The following is a 21,414-nucleotide window of genomic DNA, read 5'->3' on the forward strand; positions in this document are numbered from 1 at the left end:
TTACAGATAAGGAATGGAAGCAAACAAGATCAAATGACTTACCCAAGATCACCAGGCTAGTAAGTATCTGAGGCTACTGAAAACATGTTCCTAAAGGGACACAACCTAAATGATGAGGTCACACAGCTGTCCAGCCTATCTGGTTTGGAAAGGCCATTGTGCCTTCCAAAAGAGCCACTAAATAAATCATGGCTTAGAAATCCTCTTTCCTGAAAGTCTTATTTGACTTGTTGGAAAAGGAAAGTAAAATATTTCAAGTATAACCCTATATGATAATTGAGCTACTTTTAACAGAGGACTCACAATTACATAAACAGGCTGGTCTAAGTGTAAAGCAAGGTGGATAGTGGATAGAATCCTAGGTCCAGAGGCAGGAAAAGCTGATTGTTCATCTGATCTTAGACACTTACAGTTGTATGACCTTGGACAAATCACTTATTCCCTGTTTGCATCACTTTCCACAAATGTAAAGGAGGATAATAATATCACCCACCTCCTGGGGTTGTTGTGAAGATCAAATGAAGTAATATTTATATATGAATAATATTTATGAATGAAATAATATTTATTAAGTGCCAGGTAGTAAATATTTAATAATATTTGTAAAATTATCTCTAAAATGTAATGTTCTCTGTTGAGGTTTTCTTGGGGTCTCTACGAGCAGTCTCCATTTCAGGTCAATAATCACCACAAGTACAGCCTGGTGTTAAAAGTCCAAATCCTTTATTGTCTCCTTCAAAGTTTTATCTCCTTCACTTGGGGCTCAGCTAGTTTTCTGGAGGCCTTCCAGATCTTGGTTTCAGTGGGGAAGCAAAGGAGGAAAGCCTGCCACCAAGATGGTGTGAGATGGGATGAATCTGTCTGAGTCCAAAGGTTTGTGCTTCAGCCTCCAGCCTCCAGCCTTCAGCCTCCAGCCTCCAGTCTCCAGCCTCCAGCCTCCTGTCTGCTTGTCTCTGAATCTCCCTGGCTGAGACTTCTAACTTATATGCCCCACCCTGAGTACAAACCAATCATTTTATGATGAGGAAACCATTATTTGTTGTGGATTAAATCAATGCTAAACTAGATTTAACCATGGTCTCCTCAATTCCACTTAGTACCTTGTTGCAAGTTCTGGCCCATAACATTTCCTTGTTATACTGAACCATGCCAAATTAGATAACAATTATCTCTATCAATCCTATTGACTTAGTACCTTGTAAGAATCCTTTGTTTCAAGTTCAGAATTCTGGTCCATAACAAATATTCATTTTCATTCCTTCCCTAGTCTGGAATTATCTTTTGTCAGGATAAATCATGGCTAAAAGTCCATGCTATGCATTCTCTCCTTAACAATATCATATATTGTGGATTTTCAGTGTTCTGAAAGCCCAGGTTAAACCATGTCAGCATCCTGCCCCAACTTTCAGGAGATCTCTAGTAACTCTAGGGTGAAATGTAAACTCTTCATTCTGACATCTAAAGTCCTGAACTGCTCGGCTCCAATGTCTTTGATTGTTATTTTAAATAAGATTCTTTTCTGTACACATCAACATGTATTTGTGAGTGTATATATGTATATGTGTACATAAAGATATGTTTATAAGTCTACACACATGTATGTGTCTATATAAATTTAGATGGGGGTATCTGTGTATATGTGTTGCAAACATATAGATATATGTTTTCATGCTATGTATAAATTTTTTTGTGTTTGTACACATATACACATGACATATATGTACATAGATACATTTCTATAAAATTATAGATAATCTATATTATATTTTTTCATTTGACCTGTTTATAAGTCTACACACATGTATGTGTCTATATAAATTTAGATGGGGGTATCTGTGTATATGTGTTGCAAACATATAGATATATGTTTTCATGCTATGTATACATTTTTTGTGTTTGTACACATATACACATGACATATATGTACATAGATACATTTCTATAAAATTATAGATAATCTATATTATATTTTTTCATTTGACCTGTTTATAAGTCTACACACATGTATGTGTCTATATAAATTTAGATGGGGTATCTGTGTATATGTGTGCAAACATATAGATATATGTTTTCATGCTATGTGTACATTATATTTTTGTGTTTGTACACATATACACATGACATATATGTACATAGATACATTTCTATAAAATTATAGATAATCTATATTATATTTTTTCATTTGACCTGAATTTTAATTTGTATAAGAAACTATGGGGTTTTGAGGGAGAAATGTGTTCTACTCACCAGGAGAAATCTTTTAATGGAAATTAAAAATATCATACAGGTAACCAATCCCCCAACAGTCTCACAGTGACCCTTTGGCCCAAATTCTCCACATTGGGGATTAGGAGTTAATGTGTCCAACCAGGAGAGTTTCAAACTCACCAAGCTGTTGTCAGAGTTAAAGGACTCTTTCCCCCTTTTATCCCTCCTTTAATATATTCCATAATATGTGGCAGTAAGACATTTTAAATAGTGCTCATAAAAAAATTATTTCATTACCTAGTCTTCTGCTGCCCCTGCTGAGCCTGCATGGAGCATCACTTTGTCAATATCTCTGTATATAAGTAGCTCTTGCTCTTCTGCCAGCTCTATTTCAGGAAAGACATCAAAAGTGGCACTCTAGCTAGGGCCTGGCCTCTCACCTGGCCACCCCAGTGATGGGTCTTTCTATGAGACAGACTCAGCAAACCCTTCTGAATAGACAGCACTATTTGGAGGCCTACCTTCAGTTAACTGCACAAATAGAGAAAGAAGGTATCAAGAGAGAGAAGCAGATGAAGAAGGTGAAATAGGCAGGAAAAGCTACAAAAAAAGAAATTACTACCAGTGGGAAGAAGGCATCAGACACTGCTCTTATTCATCTTCAAATCAGAGTTTCAGACACTCAAAACCAGAGGGTGAAAAGAAGTCCAGGATGCTAATGTGAACAGACAGAAAGATGCTCAGCCTAGGAATCTAGACTTGAATCTGTATGTTTTACAAATATTGTGTTTATTTTTCAAAAGCTGGTACCAATTATTTCCATTTGAAACCCATGTCCTAGGCCAAAAATCCAATAAAGTCAAAGGATTGTAATGGTCTGCTATATACATTTCTCCACTGATAACTTTATTAGATGTAAATGGAAAATGGATAACTTCTCTGGATCCTTCTGCCAAGATGTGTTGTCTCTTCAGTGAAGTATTTCTGGGTGCTATATGTCATGACTATAATCTGATCTACCACCTCCATTTCCAACCTGATATTTGTAAGGATGCAGTTCCTGCAAAACAAGAGAAGGGAATTTTAAGGGTCCTTTAAATGGGCAGGCACAGTGCAACAGGAGATTTGAGTGGCCTAGAAGTATTCTCTCTGGATATAGGACTGCCCTGTGGGTGGGATCTGGGCCATATTGAGATAGCTTCGTAATGGGTGACGGCTCTCTCGCTGGTTAGCTGTGTATGTGACCTCACAGGCCCTTACCTCACAAGTAAGAAGTTTAGTAGTGAACATGTGGGTCTTCAGACCAGGTGTTCATTAGGGAACTAACAAGTCAGGGCATCAAGTCAGGGCATTATGTGAGTAGGTATAGTAAAGGCTTTTAAGATTACACGTGGCTGTTCTTGAGCGCACTACCAGTTATTAAACTACTCTTCAAGAAATTGTGGCCAGAGGCCTTTGAAGGCCTCAGAAGAGGTGAGCCGGATAGAGTTGACACTGCAAAGGTCAGTGGTCAAAGGTACTCTGTTGGGCCTAGGACAGACTAGTAATTGTTACTGCCAGGAGAGCACGTTACAGATATTCTTCTTCTGGTCCAGCCATAAGATTCATTAAAAAGTAGCTTCAAATTAAAGAAACATTATTGTGACCTGTTCAGTCCTCTGAAATACTTGCATTGCTCATTGACAGGAGTCCAGAAGTAAAGTAGTGACACACTAGAGCTTCATAGTCAATGGGAAGGCATCTAGCACCCTTGTGCAGGCAGATCTTATCACCTTCAAGCCTGCAATCCTAGTGAATGGGGCATGCACATACATACATGTATTTCAGAAAAGATGATATGGAAGGAGGAAGAGGCTACAGCTTGATCAAAAGAGTTCAGCACAATGAAAACAAATGATAGTGTGTAAGGAGCACTAGAATTCAAAACAACTTTGAAAACAAGATTTCCAGAATTTCAACTCAATGTCAAATACTACATCATAAAATCATTTCAACTCAATGTCAAATACTACATCATAAAATCACTATTGTTAGAAAATAAAAAGGAACTAAAAGGAAAAGGGAAAAACAGATGATGTAAATATCTGATGTGGTTTGCTAATAATTTCCTAATAAATCTCAATCACATTTTCCTCCAAGCCCAGCTCTTTTACAGTACAATTATTAGGAATTCTCTGACCTTCAAAGAGAAATGTAAATTAATTCATTAGAACATAGTTTTTATTTTTTAAAAAACTGGTATTATTTTATTGTCTCTGACAGCATGATTCTTTGAGTTTCTTGAGGTGTTATTTCAAAGTGAATTTCTCTGCTTTCCTGCCCAATGATTTAGAATTCAATCCATCCTCCTTCCATCTTTTCCCCCCAAGTCCTCAGCAGAAAACTTTTCACTGTAATCATACATAGCAATAGCTCCTTCTCCCTGGGGAACTCCACCCCATATACTTGAATATTACTTTCTCAGGCTCCAAAAGTTGCTTTTTCTTTTACCCCACAGCACAACATTGCTATGAGAAGTTTCTTAAACAGGCATTTTAAAAAAAATTTTTGAAGTACTTATGGGGAGAAATGTGAGGGAGTGGATGTGGTTTGGATTTGTCAGATGAATTTAACAGAAAGGAAGCAAACTAGAAGTGGCAGCAGGTGCTGTATGTAGATTTCCTTCTTTTGGAGTTTAATTGCAAAAAAGAAGTAGAAAAATGGGATAGGAACCAGCAAGGCTGGTGTATTGTGATTTTAAAGAAAAGTTGGGATTCGCTCCTATAAATGACGCTCTCAAGCTCAGTTAAAAAGTAAAAGTAAAAAGTTTTAATCAAATAAGACAAAGTATAGATAGTTTAGATTTGCATAAAAAAACAAATAGAAATAAGAACAATTAACAATATGACAATTATAGCAGATAGAGGAAGAGAATACATCACAATTCAAGGGAACCTCAAAAACTCAAATGGCTGGGAGTCCTGTTTCAGCCTCAATCAACTTGAATTGTATAAAGATTTTTCCGGGTGAAGCATCCTCCCCACGGATGAGACTCAGTGGAGGTATAGGACACTCAACCTTATATACCCTCTTTAGACAAAGAGGGCTTTTTGCCAAAAATTATATAAGGGTTTGGCACATACATCTGTGCAGGTGCAGGGTACGGGAGGGCTTCACTAGTTGACTCATTCCATATCGTCTGCATCTTGACAATTCTTTATTAATTGCCTCTGCTCAGGGAGGGAGCCACTCCTCTCTGGAGCATAAACATCTCTAGGAATGGCTAGTTCCTAGTATCTAGTGTCAAAAATATACAGAGTTCATGGAATGGTCAAGTTCCCATAATTTGGAAGCTCAGGCCTGTTAGATTTGAGTGAGCTTATAATTCTAATATGAAATTTTAAATTTCTTATTCATTAGGCCTTAAGATCATGAAAATAATAAGAGGACTGAGCTAGTGGGGTGAAATTAGAGTAAATTAATTTCATTTTCCAATACATAAGACAATTACACATACATAATATAACTAGAAAGAGTAATAATAATACTATGGGTATAGCTAGATTATTACAATAAGTAGTAGCGCTATTTGATCTAAATAAGAAATCATACCAATGGTGGTTAGTATCCGATGTTACTAAATGAGAGGCCTTGATAAGTTGTCCTGCAGCTATAAGAGTCTGTATTCGATGTTCATTTAATGCACGCTGATTAGACTCTAATAGTTTCTTCATAACTAAAGATCTGTTTAGGATATCCATTAAAGGTTGGAGTGAAAGGGAAACATGGGGTAAAGGAAGGAGTTTGGGTACCCAGCTTATTAGAAGCTATACACAGATGTTGCGAAGATACCTCATATGTCATGGAGAAGTTATTCACAGGATACAATGTTAAATCACACAAATTGGATGAATGTGAGAGAAGGCAGGGTTCCATCTGCCAAAACATCATCCCACAAACAATCCCTCTATTAGTTGCAGTACAGTCAGACAAAGTGTGGGTTACATTATTCAAATCTATGCAGTTTCCATATACATGAGGTAAAGCAAAGTAATTATGCAAGACAAAAGGTAACACATGAAACTGACACATAACAGCCCATATCTTAACTTGACAATACACAATAGTTCCAGCACACCAAAAAGAAGTATACATAGCATTTTCAGGTCATTGTTTCTTCCATGCTTCTGGTAAATTAAACATATGATCCCACATTGCAACAATCTCTGAGCATTTTCTTTTTGTATCAAGGTATACATATTTTGTAAAGAGCATTTGGTCCAATTAAATAATTTACTAATGTTTCCATTAAAACCCAAACTAGTAATAATACTATCATCAAAAATCTGTAGAAATTGGCCTTGATATTTTAAAGTATTTTGGTGGAGTAGGATCATCGTAGGCAACTATTGAGCATTTACAGTCAAAGCCTGAGAAACATCTTGTCCAGCACTGAGCAGTCTGCTGGCCAAGGTCTCAAGGTCTACTGAATTAACTATATCCAAACCAGTTCCAGCACCACCAAATAAAGTGTCATACCAGGTTCTTTTCTTTCTAACACAATTCATCAGAGGAGGAAAAGTTACATTATTGGTACAAGTTTTAGGAACTCTTATGATTGATGGAGGATGTTTTGTAGGAGTGGGAGGTGTCAGTAATAGATATTTTATCTAATAGTGAGGCTTCAATACCGCTTTCAAGATTTTACATGCACAGTTCATCAGTTGCTTTTCAATGTTTGTCTCAGCTTGTTCTCTGCATTCAGTCCTTTAATTCTGGTATGCTGAGTCCACCCTCTTTCCTGTGCAGCACTGCTGTATCTGATGTCAAGAGGATCTAGATCAGTCCTTTCCAGCTCAGGGTCAGCTTGTCCTCCTTCCATGTCCGAACCAGGACCCCATCTCCAAGCTAGAACTCATGCACTGTTGAAACCCTAAGGGAGGAGTCTGAGCAATAAGCCTGTTTAGTTGTAAAGTTCTCAGATGTTACAGTAAAGACATAACATATTTCCTTAAAAACAAATCCTTGGTTTCAAATATTGGATACAAGGAAGAATCTTGAATCCCTTTTGGATAAGGGTGACCATACAATAATTCATAAGGTGACAATCCCACATCTCTTTAGGGGTTTTGTTTTAATTCTTAATAAGGCAAGGGGAAGGCACTTGGTCCAGGGCAATTGTGTCTCTAATGCCAATTCAGTCAGTTGCTGTTTAATTTCCTTATCCATCCTTTCCACTTTACATGATGAGGGAGGATGCTATAGGTTGGGCCACAGATTGGAGGATCTTAGCTGTGAAACAGGTGCCTTGGTCTGAATCTATCTGCTCCACCATCCCATACCCCGGAATGATATGCTCAAGAAGTATTTTTACAATTACTGAAGCTATTGCCCAGGCAAGGGGAATGGCCTCCACCCATAAGGTCAGATGGTCCACTACGACCAACAAGTATTTGAGATACCCCACTGACAGCAACTCGGTAAAGTCCACCTATATGCTTTGGAAAGGCCTGATACCAGGAGGCCTTCTTCCTTTTAGACTTGTCATTGGGCTGCCTTATTCATCCTCTGACAAACAGGGCACCCTCTGACCAGTTGCCTGCCATTGTGTATAAGCCAGTGCCACAAACTTAGCACCACATCACACAGATCTCAGACATCCCAATGACTGCCCTGATGTAAATGTTGGGGTACATGTCTCATATCTGCTGTGGTCAGTACCTCTCTGCCATTAGGGAGGAACCAGTGCCCTTTAGATTTCCTGCTTCTCTTCTGGAGTAAGGGAAAGTGGAGGCATTAGAGGCAGAAATGCCAGAATTATCACCATCATCTCCTCCGTACTTACAGATTCCTCTTCTCCAGGCAGCTTTGCCTCCTTATCTGCAAAGCAGTTTCTCCTTATCTCAAATGAATCTCCTCTTTGATGCCCCTGCACATGAATCACTGCAGCGTTCTTAGGTAACATAAGATTAGTCAAAATTTCAGTGACCAATGCCCTGTGTGCCAATCCCTTTCCTTTACTGTTTCCATTCTTTCCCTCAAATAATTTACAGGATCTAATTTCTTTTTTCCTTCATTTATACAATGACCTAAATATTTTACCTCACATTTCACAAATTGCAATTTGTCTTAAGAAATTCTCAGTCCTTGTGCTCCTAAATAATTTAACAAACTGATAGTGACTTGGACAAGGCCACTCTTTTTCCTCCCTGCCACAAAAAGATCACCTACATTTTGTAAGACTTTTAACAATAAGAAATTTATCCCGGAATGTTCACACAATTCTTATATACCCAAATAGATGTTCCCTAAATTGAATACTACCAATCATTTTGCTTTTAAAATACCCAATACACAGAAAAATCCCAAACTACATATTGCCATAACAAAAAACATTTTCAAAAGGACAAAGGCAAAAACTATTATACTTGGAGTCCCTTTAAATAATTGGCATCAATACAATTAATTAAAACTTCTATTTTCACATGAAAGAATCTGAAAAGTTCTTAAAAACATCAATTAAACTTTTTTTTTAATAAATAACCCTTTCAAACTACACATCACATTTCTGATCATATTCTTTAAACACAAAAATGATTATATATCTAAGGAAACAAATGTTCAATAAATTAACATCTTGTAAGAGCAGCTTGACCCTTTATCAGTTTGCTTTCTTCAATCAGAAACAGCTGCAGCTTTCCACTGCTGTTCTCCTCCTGCAAAAATAAGTCCTGTCTCCCAGTCATCTCTCCGTGACTACCTTTTCCAACAAGTTCCTTCTTTTCCCCACTGATTTCTTCTTGAAATCATTTGCTCCCACTAATCCATTCTTCTTTAAATCACCTTTATTCTCCTGTCCCATCTCTCTGTTTCTCTCCTCCCAATGCCTACTTGCTCAAATTTTCTCCAACATACTTTAAACACTTCCAAACCAATAACTCTTCTGACTAGATGCTTCATTTAAACTATTAATTGCTTTTGTAAATCAATCTCTCTTGTCCCTTTTCTTTAATCACCTTTTTTTTTAACTTTAAACTTCAAGATTCATAACCCATAATGATAACAAATTACCCAATGTTTCAGAAGCAAACCAAATAGTTTTTCTTTTTTTTTTCTTTCTTCTGCCTGAGTGCTTCAAGGCCACTAGTAAGAAGCTTCCCAGGCGGTATTAAGCAGATAAGATTGTATTGCCATTACTCCTCTTTAGCAGACTTTGAAAATCTGCTTTTCAGAGAAAACTTCCCCACCAGTTTAAAATAGTCAAGTTTTTTTTTTCTTTTGTTTTACTTACAAATTGGTACAACAGGTTAAAAAGTTTAAAATCACAAACAATTTTTAAGACCAATACATTTTGAACCACTCTGAAAGAATTACTATTCTGAATGGATTTCAATTTCCACAATTCAGCCTGTTATTTTTCTAAGCCTGTAACACAGAGGCTGAATTCCTATCTCTTATAAGCTTGCTAGCTTTTAACACAGAACAAAAAATATTCAAAGCAGACAAACATACACAGACAGACACAGAGTTCTATCCTTCCCAAAGAGAGGCATTTATACAGCGAATCCTGCCGACTACACCAATTATGTATTGTGATTTTAAAGAAAAGTTAGGATTTGCTCCTATAAATGACGCTCTCAAGCTCAGTTAAAAAGTAAAAGTAAAAAGTTTTAATCAAATAAGACAAAGTATAGATAGTTTAGGTTTGCATAAAAAAACAAATAGAAATAAGAACAATTAACAATATGACAATTATAGCAGATAGAGAAAGAGAATACATCACAATTCAAGGGAACCTCAAAAACTCAAATGGCTGGGAGCCCCTCTTTTTCAGCCTTCTCAACTTGAATTGTGTAAAGATTTTTCTGGGCAAAGCGTCCTCCCCATGGATGAGACTCAGTGGAGGTATAGGACACTCAACCTTATATATCCTCTTCAGACAAAGAGGGCTTTTTGCCCAAAAATTATATAAGGGTTTGGCACATACATCTGTACAGGTGCGGGGTACGGGAGGGCTTCACTAGTTGACTCGTTCCATATCGTCTGCATCTTGACAGTTCTTTATTAATTGCCTATGCTCAGGGAGGGACCCACTCCTCTCTGGAGCATAAACATCTCTAGGAATGGCTAGTTCCTAGTATCTAGAGTTCATGGAACGGTCAAGTTCCCATAATTTGGAAGCTCAGGCCTGTTAGATTTGAGTGAGCTTATAATTCTAATATGAAATTTTAAATTTCTTATTCAGCTGGCTGGATCAAATGAGAGTTCTGAGAATTAGAGAGGCTTTGAGGTAGATTGATAGACATAAGAAATGGCCAATAGAAGGGAAAGATTGAAGAGAAATGATGATTGTAGAGATAAGAGAGTTAGCAGATGGGATGGAATGGATCATTGGTCATAAAGAAGGGTTGTTCTTGGAAAAGAGAAGTTCCCCTTGTTTTATGAAATAGATGAAAGAGAAGATAATGGCATAAGGTATTGGGCAATGTGAGATGAAGAGGGAAGAAAAAGAGAAACTTTCTGTGAATGGCCTCAAATTTTCAGAAAAATAAGAGGCAAGGGTGTGGGCAGAAAAGGTTGGGGAGGAAAGAGAAAGAGAAGATTTGAGGAAGGGTCGATAAAGGCAAGCTCCCTTAAGAAATTCTCCATGATAAAGAAATTATGTCTGATGCTTCTTCCCAAAATAAATGATTGGGCATTGTTATTTTGGGAATTCGAGACCCCACTCTTATTAACAGCTTTGACCAGATTACTTTTTGTGTTTTGACAGCACTGTCGAGGTATATTCCTAAAAATGGCATTACATGATTCAGTTGTAACAGTTATTATCTTCCCCACTTCTTTCCCAACCTGAAAGCAAGATGAATTATATGTTGCTCTTTTCCCGAGGCTCACCAGGTTTTTCCCAAAGTTTAAGTAATCAGGGGTTCAAGCTCTCCCTTTGGTTGCATTCTCTAGCAGTGTTATTCCCTTATTTGTATGAGGAAGTCCATTCCAATTACACTTAACAAGTTATCAGTCAGCTTTCACAAAGGGATATTTCTTCTACAAGTATATCCAGAATAAACATAAATACCCTTTCAATACCTTCAATGGCATAGACCCCTAACCCTGTACCACTCAGTCCCTGGGGAAGGGAAGGGTCTTAGAGTCATAGCTAAATTTAGCTCTATGTAGCACAGTCCCAAGATCAGGCATACCCACTGGCCAGAGTTCAGGAATGCTGGCCTTTTAGGACTCCCATATTAGGGTGGCTACAACCTCTGGCTTAGAATCTTAACTCTAAAATTGTGCTGGCACAATATCCTAGGTGTATTGGGACATACCTCTAGCTGCACTGTCACTGGGCACCAAAGGGAGGTGGGGAGTCAAATCAGACATTGTCAGCAAGTTCCCTCTGGGCTAATGGGTCTCTTACCTTACCCAGAGTTCCCCCAATGTCTGTGGCCCTCTACATCTCCTGCTTTCATTTGTTTAAGTTGAAACAGATACACATAAATACATCAGTAAGGGAGTTATTACACAAGCAAATAGTAATATAACACAGGCTAGTAGCAATGTAACAAACAATATGAATCAACATGATATTATAAAAGATTTCCATAAGTCGTAGAAGGAGAGTATATAAATAAAAATTTCATAGACCTCCTTCAGCAGGCAAGAGATAGTCCAAAAGCAATCTATTGACCATCACTTCACGTATCAGGGAACCAATGATTCCTGTGGGTTTTGAATTCCTGCTTCAGTCTCATCATGTTTCAGGGAATCTTATGATTCCTGCAGGTTTTGAAATCCTGCAACAGTCTCATTAACTATTTTTGATGTTCATGAGTCAATTGCCATAAACATAGGGTTAACTGTCATGCTCTTTCGGTGGCACACATAGTCAGAGATGGAACCACCAGCTGCTTCCTAGGTCTTCTCCTACATTTCTTCTCATTGCTCTGAAGCAAAGCTAGGGCTAGCATCCAGGAATACCTGGAATCCTGCCATTCAGCCATTTGCAGTTCATCAGATGAAAGTTTGTGAAGAGAAAGTGATAACATAAGTAAGCCTTTATTTTCTCATCTATAAAATTAAGCTATATGATTGCAAAGCCTCTCAAGTCACAACTTTAAATTTAGAAAGTTAGGATAACTACACCTTGCACCACATCTACATTTGTTGTAATACTTCTCATTTAATGATTTTTATCAAAGTTTCCATTCATTTCACAAAGAAACAGGATGCTGATGAAATAAATACTTTAAAGGATAAATCCAAGTTGTCAAGTTCTCATCTCAACAAATTAGGGATCCTGGAATGTTTCACTAATTTGGGGCCTCCTGATTAACTCAGTTCTAAGCATCATCCTCTGGTATGCTGTATGGCAATGTATAAATAATTGATTTATGGAGAAGAAGAAGATATTACTCACCAGATTCATCTTTATCCAAATCAGCTAAGGTAGAAAGGTATAGAGACACAGAAAAGGAGAGTGGGGAAGGAGATGGAGAGGGAGACAAAGAAAAAAAGTGCCAGAAAATTAGCTTCTCTGGATTATCCTTTTCAAATACTGTGAATGCCTTATTTGACACTTCTGTTCTAAAGATTATTCACAAATCCTGATGTTAAAGAATAAAACATTGAACTAGAGTTTAAAAGACATATATTAGGAGACTGTTGTTGTAATCATTCATTTTATCAGCTTTGAAAAGGCATTTTTCACTCTTTCTTTTTGTAGAGTGGTGTCATTGTAGTATATAATCTCTAAGATAATTTATCATTTCAGAATGTTTGAATCTATCCCAACACCACATTCATGATTTTTGTGAATTTTAGAAAATGATAACTATGCTTAATCTCTATTTTCTCCGCTATAAAATGAAATCATAGAACTCCATTGTGTCTTAGGTTACTTCTGAATTTCCATCTAGAATTTGATGATCTTAGCAATTTCCATAACATGCCTTGTTTAGTAGTATTCCCATTCACTGACTTTTTTTTTCCAAAATTTTCATTCTTTTTCCATGAAACAGTGTCTTGACTCAACAAACATTTAGAGGAAAATCCAGGCTGTCAATTTCTCTTCTCTACCAATTTTGGGTTCAGTATTGGTTTGTTAATTTGAGGGTCTCCTGACCAATTCAATTAGCAGATTGAATGTGATATATTCAATGCCATATCCCCATACACAAATATTTAGATATTGAAGAAAATATTACTCACCAGACTCATCTTTTTCAATGCCTAATAAGGGTGCAGAGAGAAATTCAGGCAAAAAGGGAAAGACAAAAAGAGAGAAAGAAAAGACAGGACAGAAAGATGAGAGAAAGAGAAACAGAAAGGGAAAGACAGGAGAAAGAGAAAGGAAAAGTGTCAAAAAAAATTAGCTCTTCAGAGATATCCAATTCAAACATTCCCAGAATCCTTCACTTGTGTACATTTACAAATATTTGGATAATGAAGAAGAAAATATTGCTCACCAAGTTCATCTTTATCTACTGCAGCAAAGGACAGACAGAGGGAAATAAAGAGAGAGGGGGAAGAGGGGAAATGAATGAATTAGCATTTCTGGATTATCTATTTACAACACTGTGTATTTCTCATTTTATAATTCTATTCTCTGTACTATTCTAAATATTCAAGTTTATTAGTCCTAAGAAATGAACTACTCAATTATTGACCAAAACATAGATCTGGGGTATCATCTTGAATGAATTCATTCTACGGTCTTAAGAGAGTCATTTTCTCACCTTTTCCTTCTGTAAAGGGAAAGAGTGGTACTACATAATTTCTAAGGTTCCTTGTGATATAACATTATTTAGAACTATCCCACCTCTCATCCTCATTACTTTTACAAAGTGGTATCATCACTGAACCCCTATTTTATCATCTGAAATATGAAACCAATGGATGGCATGACCTCTAAGTTCACTTTTGACTTTAAATTTATAATTCTAAAGTAAACCCAACTTCCCCCAGATACCTAATTTCTTCTTTCCCATGCACTGATGCTTTGGCAAAAAATAAATAAATAAATAAATAACAACCCCACTCCACAGGAAAATTTCAGCTTATCTAGAAAATGGAGAGACTAGGAAGTGGTACTGAGTTTGGGGGGGGGGGTCTCCTGATCAGTTAACTTCCACTTCTACATTTGATTACCATATACAAAATATTTGAAGAATAAAGTATTACTCACCAGATTTATTAATAAAATTGGCTGAGGCATGAGATTGAAAGAGTGAGAACAAGAGTGGGAAAGGGAGAGATGAGTGGAGAGAGAGTCAGAGAGGTAGAGACATAGAGAGAGAATGAATTAGCATCTCTGGATTATCCATTTACAACATTGAGTTTCCTTGTTTGATAATTCTATTCTCTATACTATTCAAAGTATTCAGGCTTATTGATTTTGAAAAATGGACCACTCAACTATTGACCAAAGCATAGATCTAAGGTGTCTCACTGTATGAATGATTTCTGTCATTTTCTCACTTTTTTTTCTGTGTAGAGAGAGGGCTGTACTACAGAATTTCTAAGATACCTTGCAATACAACAATGTTTGGAACCAACCCACTTCTCATTAGCTTTGGGACATTTACAAAGTGATAACATCACTACACCTCTATTAACCAATGGACAGCATGGCCTCCAAGGTCACTTCTGACTTTAAATCTATAATTCTAAAATAAACACCAACTTGCACTGAATAGCTCATTTCTTCCTTCCCATACACTGATTTCTTTCAAAATTTCTTTGTCTACTTCTTCATTAAGAAAAAGTGTTTTAGAAAAAAAAATTCCACGAAGAAAGTCCAAAGTTCTCTACAAATTCAAGAGAGGAATGGGGCATTGAGTTGGGGGTCTCCTGATCAATTGTATTCCCAACATTCTTCATTTCTATATTGAATCACCATCTACAAATATGTGGATAATGAAGAATAAAATAATACTCACCAGATTCAATTTCAAACTTGACTGAGGCATAAAAGATTGAAAGAGGAAGAGCAATAGAGGGAAAGGTAGAAGTAGGAGGGGAAAGAAAGAGAGAGACACACAGAGACAGAGACAGAGACACACAGAGAGATAATGAATTAGCATCTCTAGATTATCCATTTGTAATATTTAGTATTCCTTATTTGACACTTCTATTCTCTATACTATTCTAAATATTCAGGCTTATTGATCTTGAGAAATGGACCACTCAACTCTTGAACAAAATGTAGATCTGGGCTATCTTTTTGTAAGAATTCATTCTAATTTCTTGGAAAAGTTATTTTCTCATTTTTTCAACTTCTCAACTCAACAAATAAGAGATCCTACAAATGCTTCACTGATTTGGGGATCTCTTGATCAACTGAGTTCCCAGCATCGTCCTCTGGTATGCTGTATCACAATGTATAAATAATTGAAATAGAAGAAGAAGATATTACTCACCAGATTCACCGTTATCCACATCACCTAAGGTGGACAGGTTTAGAGACAGAGAAAATGAGAGAGGAAAGAGAGGGAGAGGGAGAGAGAGAGGAAGTGTCAGAAAATTAGCTTCTCAGCATTATCCATTTCAAATACTGTGAATGCCTCATTTGACACTTCTGTTCTAAAGATTATTCCCACGTACTGACGTTAGGGAATCAAACACTGAACTGGGGTTCAAAGATATATGTCAGGAGACTGTTGTCATAATACTTCATTTTATCAGCTTTGAAAAGGCATTTTTCTTTCTTTCTTTTTGTAGAGTGATATCATTGTCGTATATAATCTCTAAGATAACTTATCATTTCAGAATGTTTGAATCTATCCCACCACCACATTCATGATCTTTATGAGTTTTAGAAAATGATAACTATGCTTAATCTCTACTTTCTAAGCTATAAAATAAAACCATAGAACTCCATGGTGTCTTAGGTTATTTCTGAATTTCCATCTAGAATCTGATGATCTTACCAATTTCTGTAACATGCCTTATTTAGTAGTGCTCTCATTCACTGACTTTTTTTTAGAAGCTTTTCATTCTTTTCTCCAGGAAACATTGTTTTGACTAAACACACATTTAGAGGAAGATCCAGACTGTCAATTTCTCCTCTCTACAAATTTGGAGTCCTCTATTGGTTCATTCATTTAGGGATCTCTTCATCAATTCAATTGGCAACATTCTCCAGTGATTTGTTGTATCACCATATTCAAATATTTGGCTATTGAAGAAGAAAATATTGCTCACCCGTTTCATCTTATTTAATAACTAATAACAGTAGAGAGAGACAGACAGAAAGAGAAAGACAAAAAGAGAGAGAGAAAGAAAAGAGAGGAGAGAGAGTAAAGAAAAAGAGAAAGAGAGAGGGGGAACGGAAAGGCAGAGAGAGAGAGAGAGAAAAGAAAAAGTGTCAGAAAATTAGCTTCTCAGAATTATCCAGTTCCAACATTCCCATCAGCCTCCACTTGTATACACCATTTACAAATATGTGGACAATGAAGAAGAAAATATCGCTCACCATATTCATCTTTGTCCACAACAGTAAAGGTAAGAGAGAGACACAGACAGACAGAGAGAGAGAGAGGGAGGGAGGGAGGGAGGGAGGAAGGGAGAGAGGGAGAGGGAGAGGGAGAGGGAGAGAGAGAGAGAGAGAGAGAGAGAGAGAGAGAGAGAGAGAGAGAGAGAGAGAGAGAGAGAGAGAGAGAGAATGAATTAGCTTGTCTGGATTATCCATTTCAAATACTGGGGATGCCTCATTTGATACTTTTGTTCTAAAAGGTTTATTGATATTGATAAATAAAACACTAAACTAGGGCTGTATATATCGAGGGACTCTTCTCCATAATTACTTTATCAGCTTTGGAAGGTTATTTTTTTAACTCTTTCCTTTTCTAAACTTATAGAGTTGAAATATATAACTTTTAAGATGCCTCATCACTTAACAATACTGAATCTATCCCAACTCCATATTCTTGATCCTTGTAATCTTTAAAAAGTGATAACCACCACTCTACTTTCTCTACTTTCTCACCTGTAAAATGAAACTATAGCACTACATGGCTTATTTCACTTCAGATCTTCCATCTATAATTAGCTTATCTTACCAATTTCCAAGGCATGCCTTATTTGATAGTGTTCTCATTTACTGACTTTTTTTCAGAATTTTCATTCTTTTCTCCATCAAACAGTGTTTTGACACAAACTTCTAAAAGAAAATCCAGGCTAACAAGTACTCCTCTCTACAAATTAGGGGTCCTGGATTAATTCATTGATTTAGAAATCTCCTGATCTACTCAGTCCTAACCATTCTCCACTGGCATGTTGTATAACTATAATCAAATAATTTAATAATGAAGAAAATACTACTCACCACATGCATCTTCATATACTTTGGAGAAGAGGAAAAGACAAATAAAGAGACAAATAAAGATCACTCATTTCCTATTTCTGTTCTAAAAAGTTTTTGTGCTTATTGATATTGATGAATAAAATATTGAATTATGGTTCAAAAATATATTTCAAGGGACTCTTCTCATAATCGCTTTATCAGCTTTGGAAGGCCATTTTCTAACTCTTTTCTTTTGTAAAGTGATAGAGTAGTAGTTTATAATCTTTAAGATTCCTTATCATTTCACAATATTGAATCTATCCCAGATCACATCTTGATCTTTGTGATCTTTAGAAAGTAATTAACCACCACTTGGAAGCTCTACCTTCTCACCTGCAAAATGAACGCATAGGACTGGATGATCTCTTATGTCACTTCAAATTTTCCATCTATAATTTGATTAAATAACCAATTTCCAAGACATGCCTTATTTGGTGGTGCTCCCACTCACTGAATTTTTTCAAAATTTTCATTCTTTTGTCCATGAAACTGGTTTGACAAAACAAACATTTAGAGGAAGATCCAGGCTCCCAAGTTCTCCTCTCTAAAATTAGGGATCCTGGATTAGTTCATTAATTTGGAAGATTTTGTTCCCACCATTGTCCAATCATATATTACATCATCATATGCAAAAAAATGAATAATGAAGAAGATATTACTCACCAGATTCATCTTTATTCACACCAGTTAAGGAAGACAGAAAGAAATAGAGAAAAAAGAGGGGAGAGGAGAGGGAGAGAGAGAAAAAGTGTCTGAAAATTAGGTTCTCTGGATTATCTATTTCCAATACTGGAATATCTCATTTGATACTTATAAAAAGTTTCCACACTTGATTTTGATGAATAAACACTGAACTAAAGTTCAAAAGGAATATAGAGGGAGTCTTCTCATAATCATTTTATCAACTTTGGAAAGCCAATTTTTAACTCTTTCTTATTGTAAAGTGATAGAGTTGTAGAATATAATCTCTAAGATTCCTTATCATTTAATAGTATTGAATGTATTACAGCTTCACAATCTTGATCTTTGTGATGTTTAGAAAGTGATAACCACAAAATGAACCTCTTATAAAATGAAACTGTAGGACTGCATGGCCTCTTATGTCATTTCAGATTTTGCATCTATAATTTTATTATCTTACCAGTGTCTAAGAATGCCTCATTTAGTAATGCTCCCATTCACTGACTTTTTCAAAATTTTCATTCTTTTGTCCATGAAACAGTGTTTTGACAGCAAAACCATTTAGAAGAAGATCCAGGCTGTCAAGTACTCTTCTCCACAAATTAGCAGTCCTTGATTGGTCCATTGACTGTGTTCCCATCATCATCCGATTGTATGTCATATTACCATATACAAAAATGTGAATAATGAAGAAGATTTTACTCACCAGATTCATCTTTATCCATACCTGCTGAGGAAGACAGAAATCGAGAAAAAAAGGGGGAAGGAAAGGGAGAGGGAGAGAGAGAAAAAGTGTCAGAAAACTAGCTTCTCTGGATTATCCATTTCCAGAATTGGGATCCCTCATTTGATACTTCTGTTTTAAAAGGTCTCCATGCTTATTGATTTTGTTGAATAAACACTGAACTAGAATTCAAAAGGTAGACGGAGGGACTCTTCTCATAATCACTTTATCAGGTTTGGAAAGTTATTTTCTACTCGTTCTTTTTGTAAAATGATAGAGTTGTAGAATATAATCTAGAAGATTCCTTATCATTTAACAGTATTAAATCTATCCAATGAATACAGAGAGGCTTGAAGAGACTTACATCAATTGATGCTGAGTGAAATGAGCAGAACTAGGAGATCATTATACTCTTCAACAACAATACTATATGAGGATGTATTCTGATGGAAGTGGATATCTTCCACATAGAGAAGAGCTAATCCAATTCCAAGTGATCAATGATGGACAGAATCAGCTACACCCAGAGAAGGAACACTGGGAAATGAGTGTAAACTGTTAGCATTTTTTGTTTTTCTCCCTAGGTTATTTTTACCTTCCGAATACAATCCTTCCTTTGCAACAACAACAACAACAAAATTTGGTTCTGCACATATATATTGTATCTAGGATATACTATAAGATATTTAATATGTATGGGAATGCCTGCCATCTAGGGGAGGGGGTGGAGGGAAGGAGGAGAAAATTTGGAACAGAAGGGTGTATAAGGGATAATGTTGTAAAAAATTACCTATGCATATGTACTGTCAAAAAATGTTATAATTATAAAATTAATTTTTAAATTTTTTTTAATTTAAAAAATAAAGTCTATTCAGGAAAAAATAAATAAATAAATAAATAAATATTTAATTAATTAGTTAATCTATCCAAGATCTACATCTTGATATTTGTGATCTTTAGAAAGTCATTAATCACTACTCTGAAATTCTACTTTCTCACCTATAAAATGAAAATATAAGATTTCATGGCCTTATACATCTCTTCAGATTTTCCATCTATAATTTGATTATTTTATCTTTCCAATTTCCAAGACATGCCTTATTTGGTAGTGCTCCCATTTACTGACTTTTTTTTTTCAAATTTTTCATTCTTTTTTTCCTTGAAATAATATTTTGACAACACAAAGATCTAGAAGAAAATCCAGGCTATCAAGTGCTCCTCTTGATAATTAAGGGGTCCTGGATTAGTTCATTGATTTAGAAATCTCCTGATCTACTCAGTTCTAACCATCTTCCACTGGTGTGTTGTATAATTATACGCAAATAATTTAATAATGAAAAAGAAAATACTACTCTTCAAATGCATCTCCATATACATCTGAGAAGGTGAAGAGACAAATAAAGAAAGAAAGAGAAAAAGGAGAGAGAGAGAGAGAGAGAGAGAGAGAGAGAGAGAGAGAGAGAGAGAGACAGAGAGATAGAGACAAGTAGGGAGAGAGAGTCTATGTATATGAGGGAGTCAGAGAACTGGCTTCTCTGGATTATCCATTTCCAATACTGGGGATCCCTCATTTGATACTTTTGTTCTAAAAAGTTTTCATGCTTACTAATATTGATGAATAAAATACTGAACTATGGTTCAAAAATATATTTCAAGGGACTATTCTCATAATCACTTTATTAGCTTTGGAAGGCCATTTTAAAACTCTTCCTTTTTTAAAAGTGATAGAGTTGTAGTATATAATCTATGATTCCTTATCATTTAACAATACTGAATCTATCCCAGCTCCACATTCTTGATCTTTGTGATCTTTAGAAAATGACAACCACTACTTTGAAGCTGTACTTTCTCACCTGCAAAATGAACCCATAGCACTGCATGACCTCTTATGTCACTTCAAGTTTTCCATCTATAATTTGATTAAATAACCAATTTCCAAGATAAGCCTAATTTGATAACACTCTCATTCACTGATTTTTTTTTCAAAAATTTCATTCTTTTATCCATCAAATAGTGTTTTGCCAACACAAACATTTAGAGAAAGATCCAGGCTGTCAAGTTCTCTTCTCTACAAATTAGGGATCTTGGATTGGTTCATTGATTTGGAGGACATTGTTCCCATCATCATCCAATTGTATTCCATATCACCATATTAAAAAATATGAATAATGAAGAAGATATTACTCACCAGATTCAGCTTTATCCACACCAGTTGAGGAACACAGAAAAAGAGATAGAAAATAAAAAAGGGGGCAAAGGTAAGAGAGAGAGAGAGAGAGGAAAAGTGTCAGAAAATTAGTTTTTCTAGATTATCCATTTACAATATTGGGGATGACTCTTTTGATATTTCTGTTCTAAAGAATTTTCATGTTTATTGATATTGAGGAAGAAACTGCTGGACTAGTGTTCAAAAGATATATTGCAGGATTATTCTCGTAATCATTCATTATGGCTTTGGAAATCATTTTCCTCACTTTTT

At 35.9% G+C, this 21,414-nt stretch overlaps 1 protein-coding gene across 35 annotated transcripts in view; it reads right to left on the bottom strand.

Annotated features, from left to right (window-relative positions):
• Nucleotides 1-4,993: 4,993 nt before the first annotated feature.
• The window catches only part of LOC141548046 (butyrophilin subfamily 1 member A1-like), a 36,159-nt gene continuing 19,738 nt past the window's right edge, over nucleotides 4,994-21,414 (bottom strand). For 3 of the 35 annotated variants that reach the window (XR_012483743.1, XR_012483741.1, XR_012483732.1), the window contains exon 6: nucleotides 4,994-7,133. Coding sequence is in view for 3 of the 35 variants with exons in the window: in XM_074276814.1 (XP_074132915.1) it covers nucleotides 7,219-7,252 (34 nt within the window). In the remaining 32 variants the exon portion in view is untranslated. Of the gene's footprint in view, nucleotides 7,304-12,604; nucleotides 12,629-13,189; nucleotides 13,798-14,341; nucleotides 14,393-15,057; nucleotides 15,147-15,502; nucleotides 15,630-17,435; nucleotides 17,531-18,800; nucleotides 18,942-21,414 lie in introns of those variants that run through there. The other 32 variants (XR_012483753.1, XR_012483739.1, XR_012483756.1 and 29 more) reach the window with 26 other exon arrangements.

Source organism: Sminthopsis crassicaudata, chromosome 6 (assembly GCF_048593235.1).
Source record: "Sminthopsis crassicaudata isolate SCR6 chromosome 6, ASM4859323v1, whole genome shotgun sequence".
Lineage (NCBI taxonomy): Eukaryota > Metazoa > Chordata > Mammalia > Dasyuromorphia > Dasyuridae > Sminthopsis > Sminthopsis crassicaudata.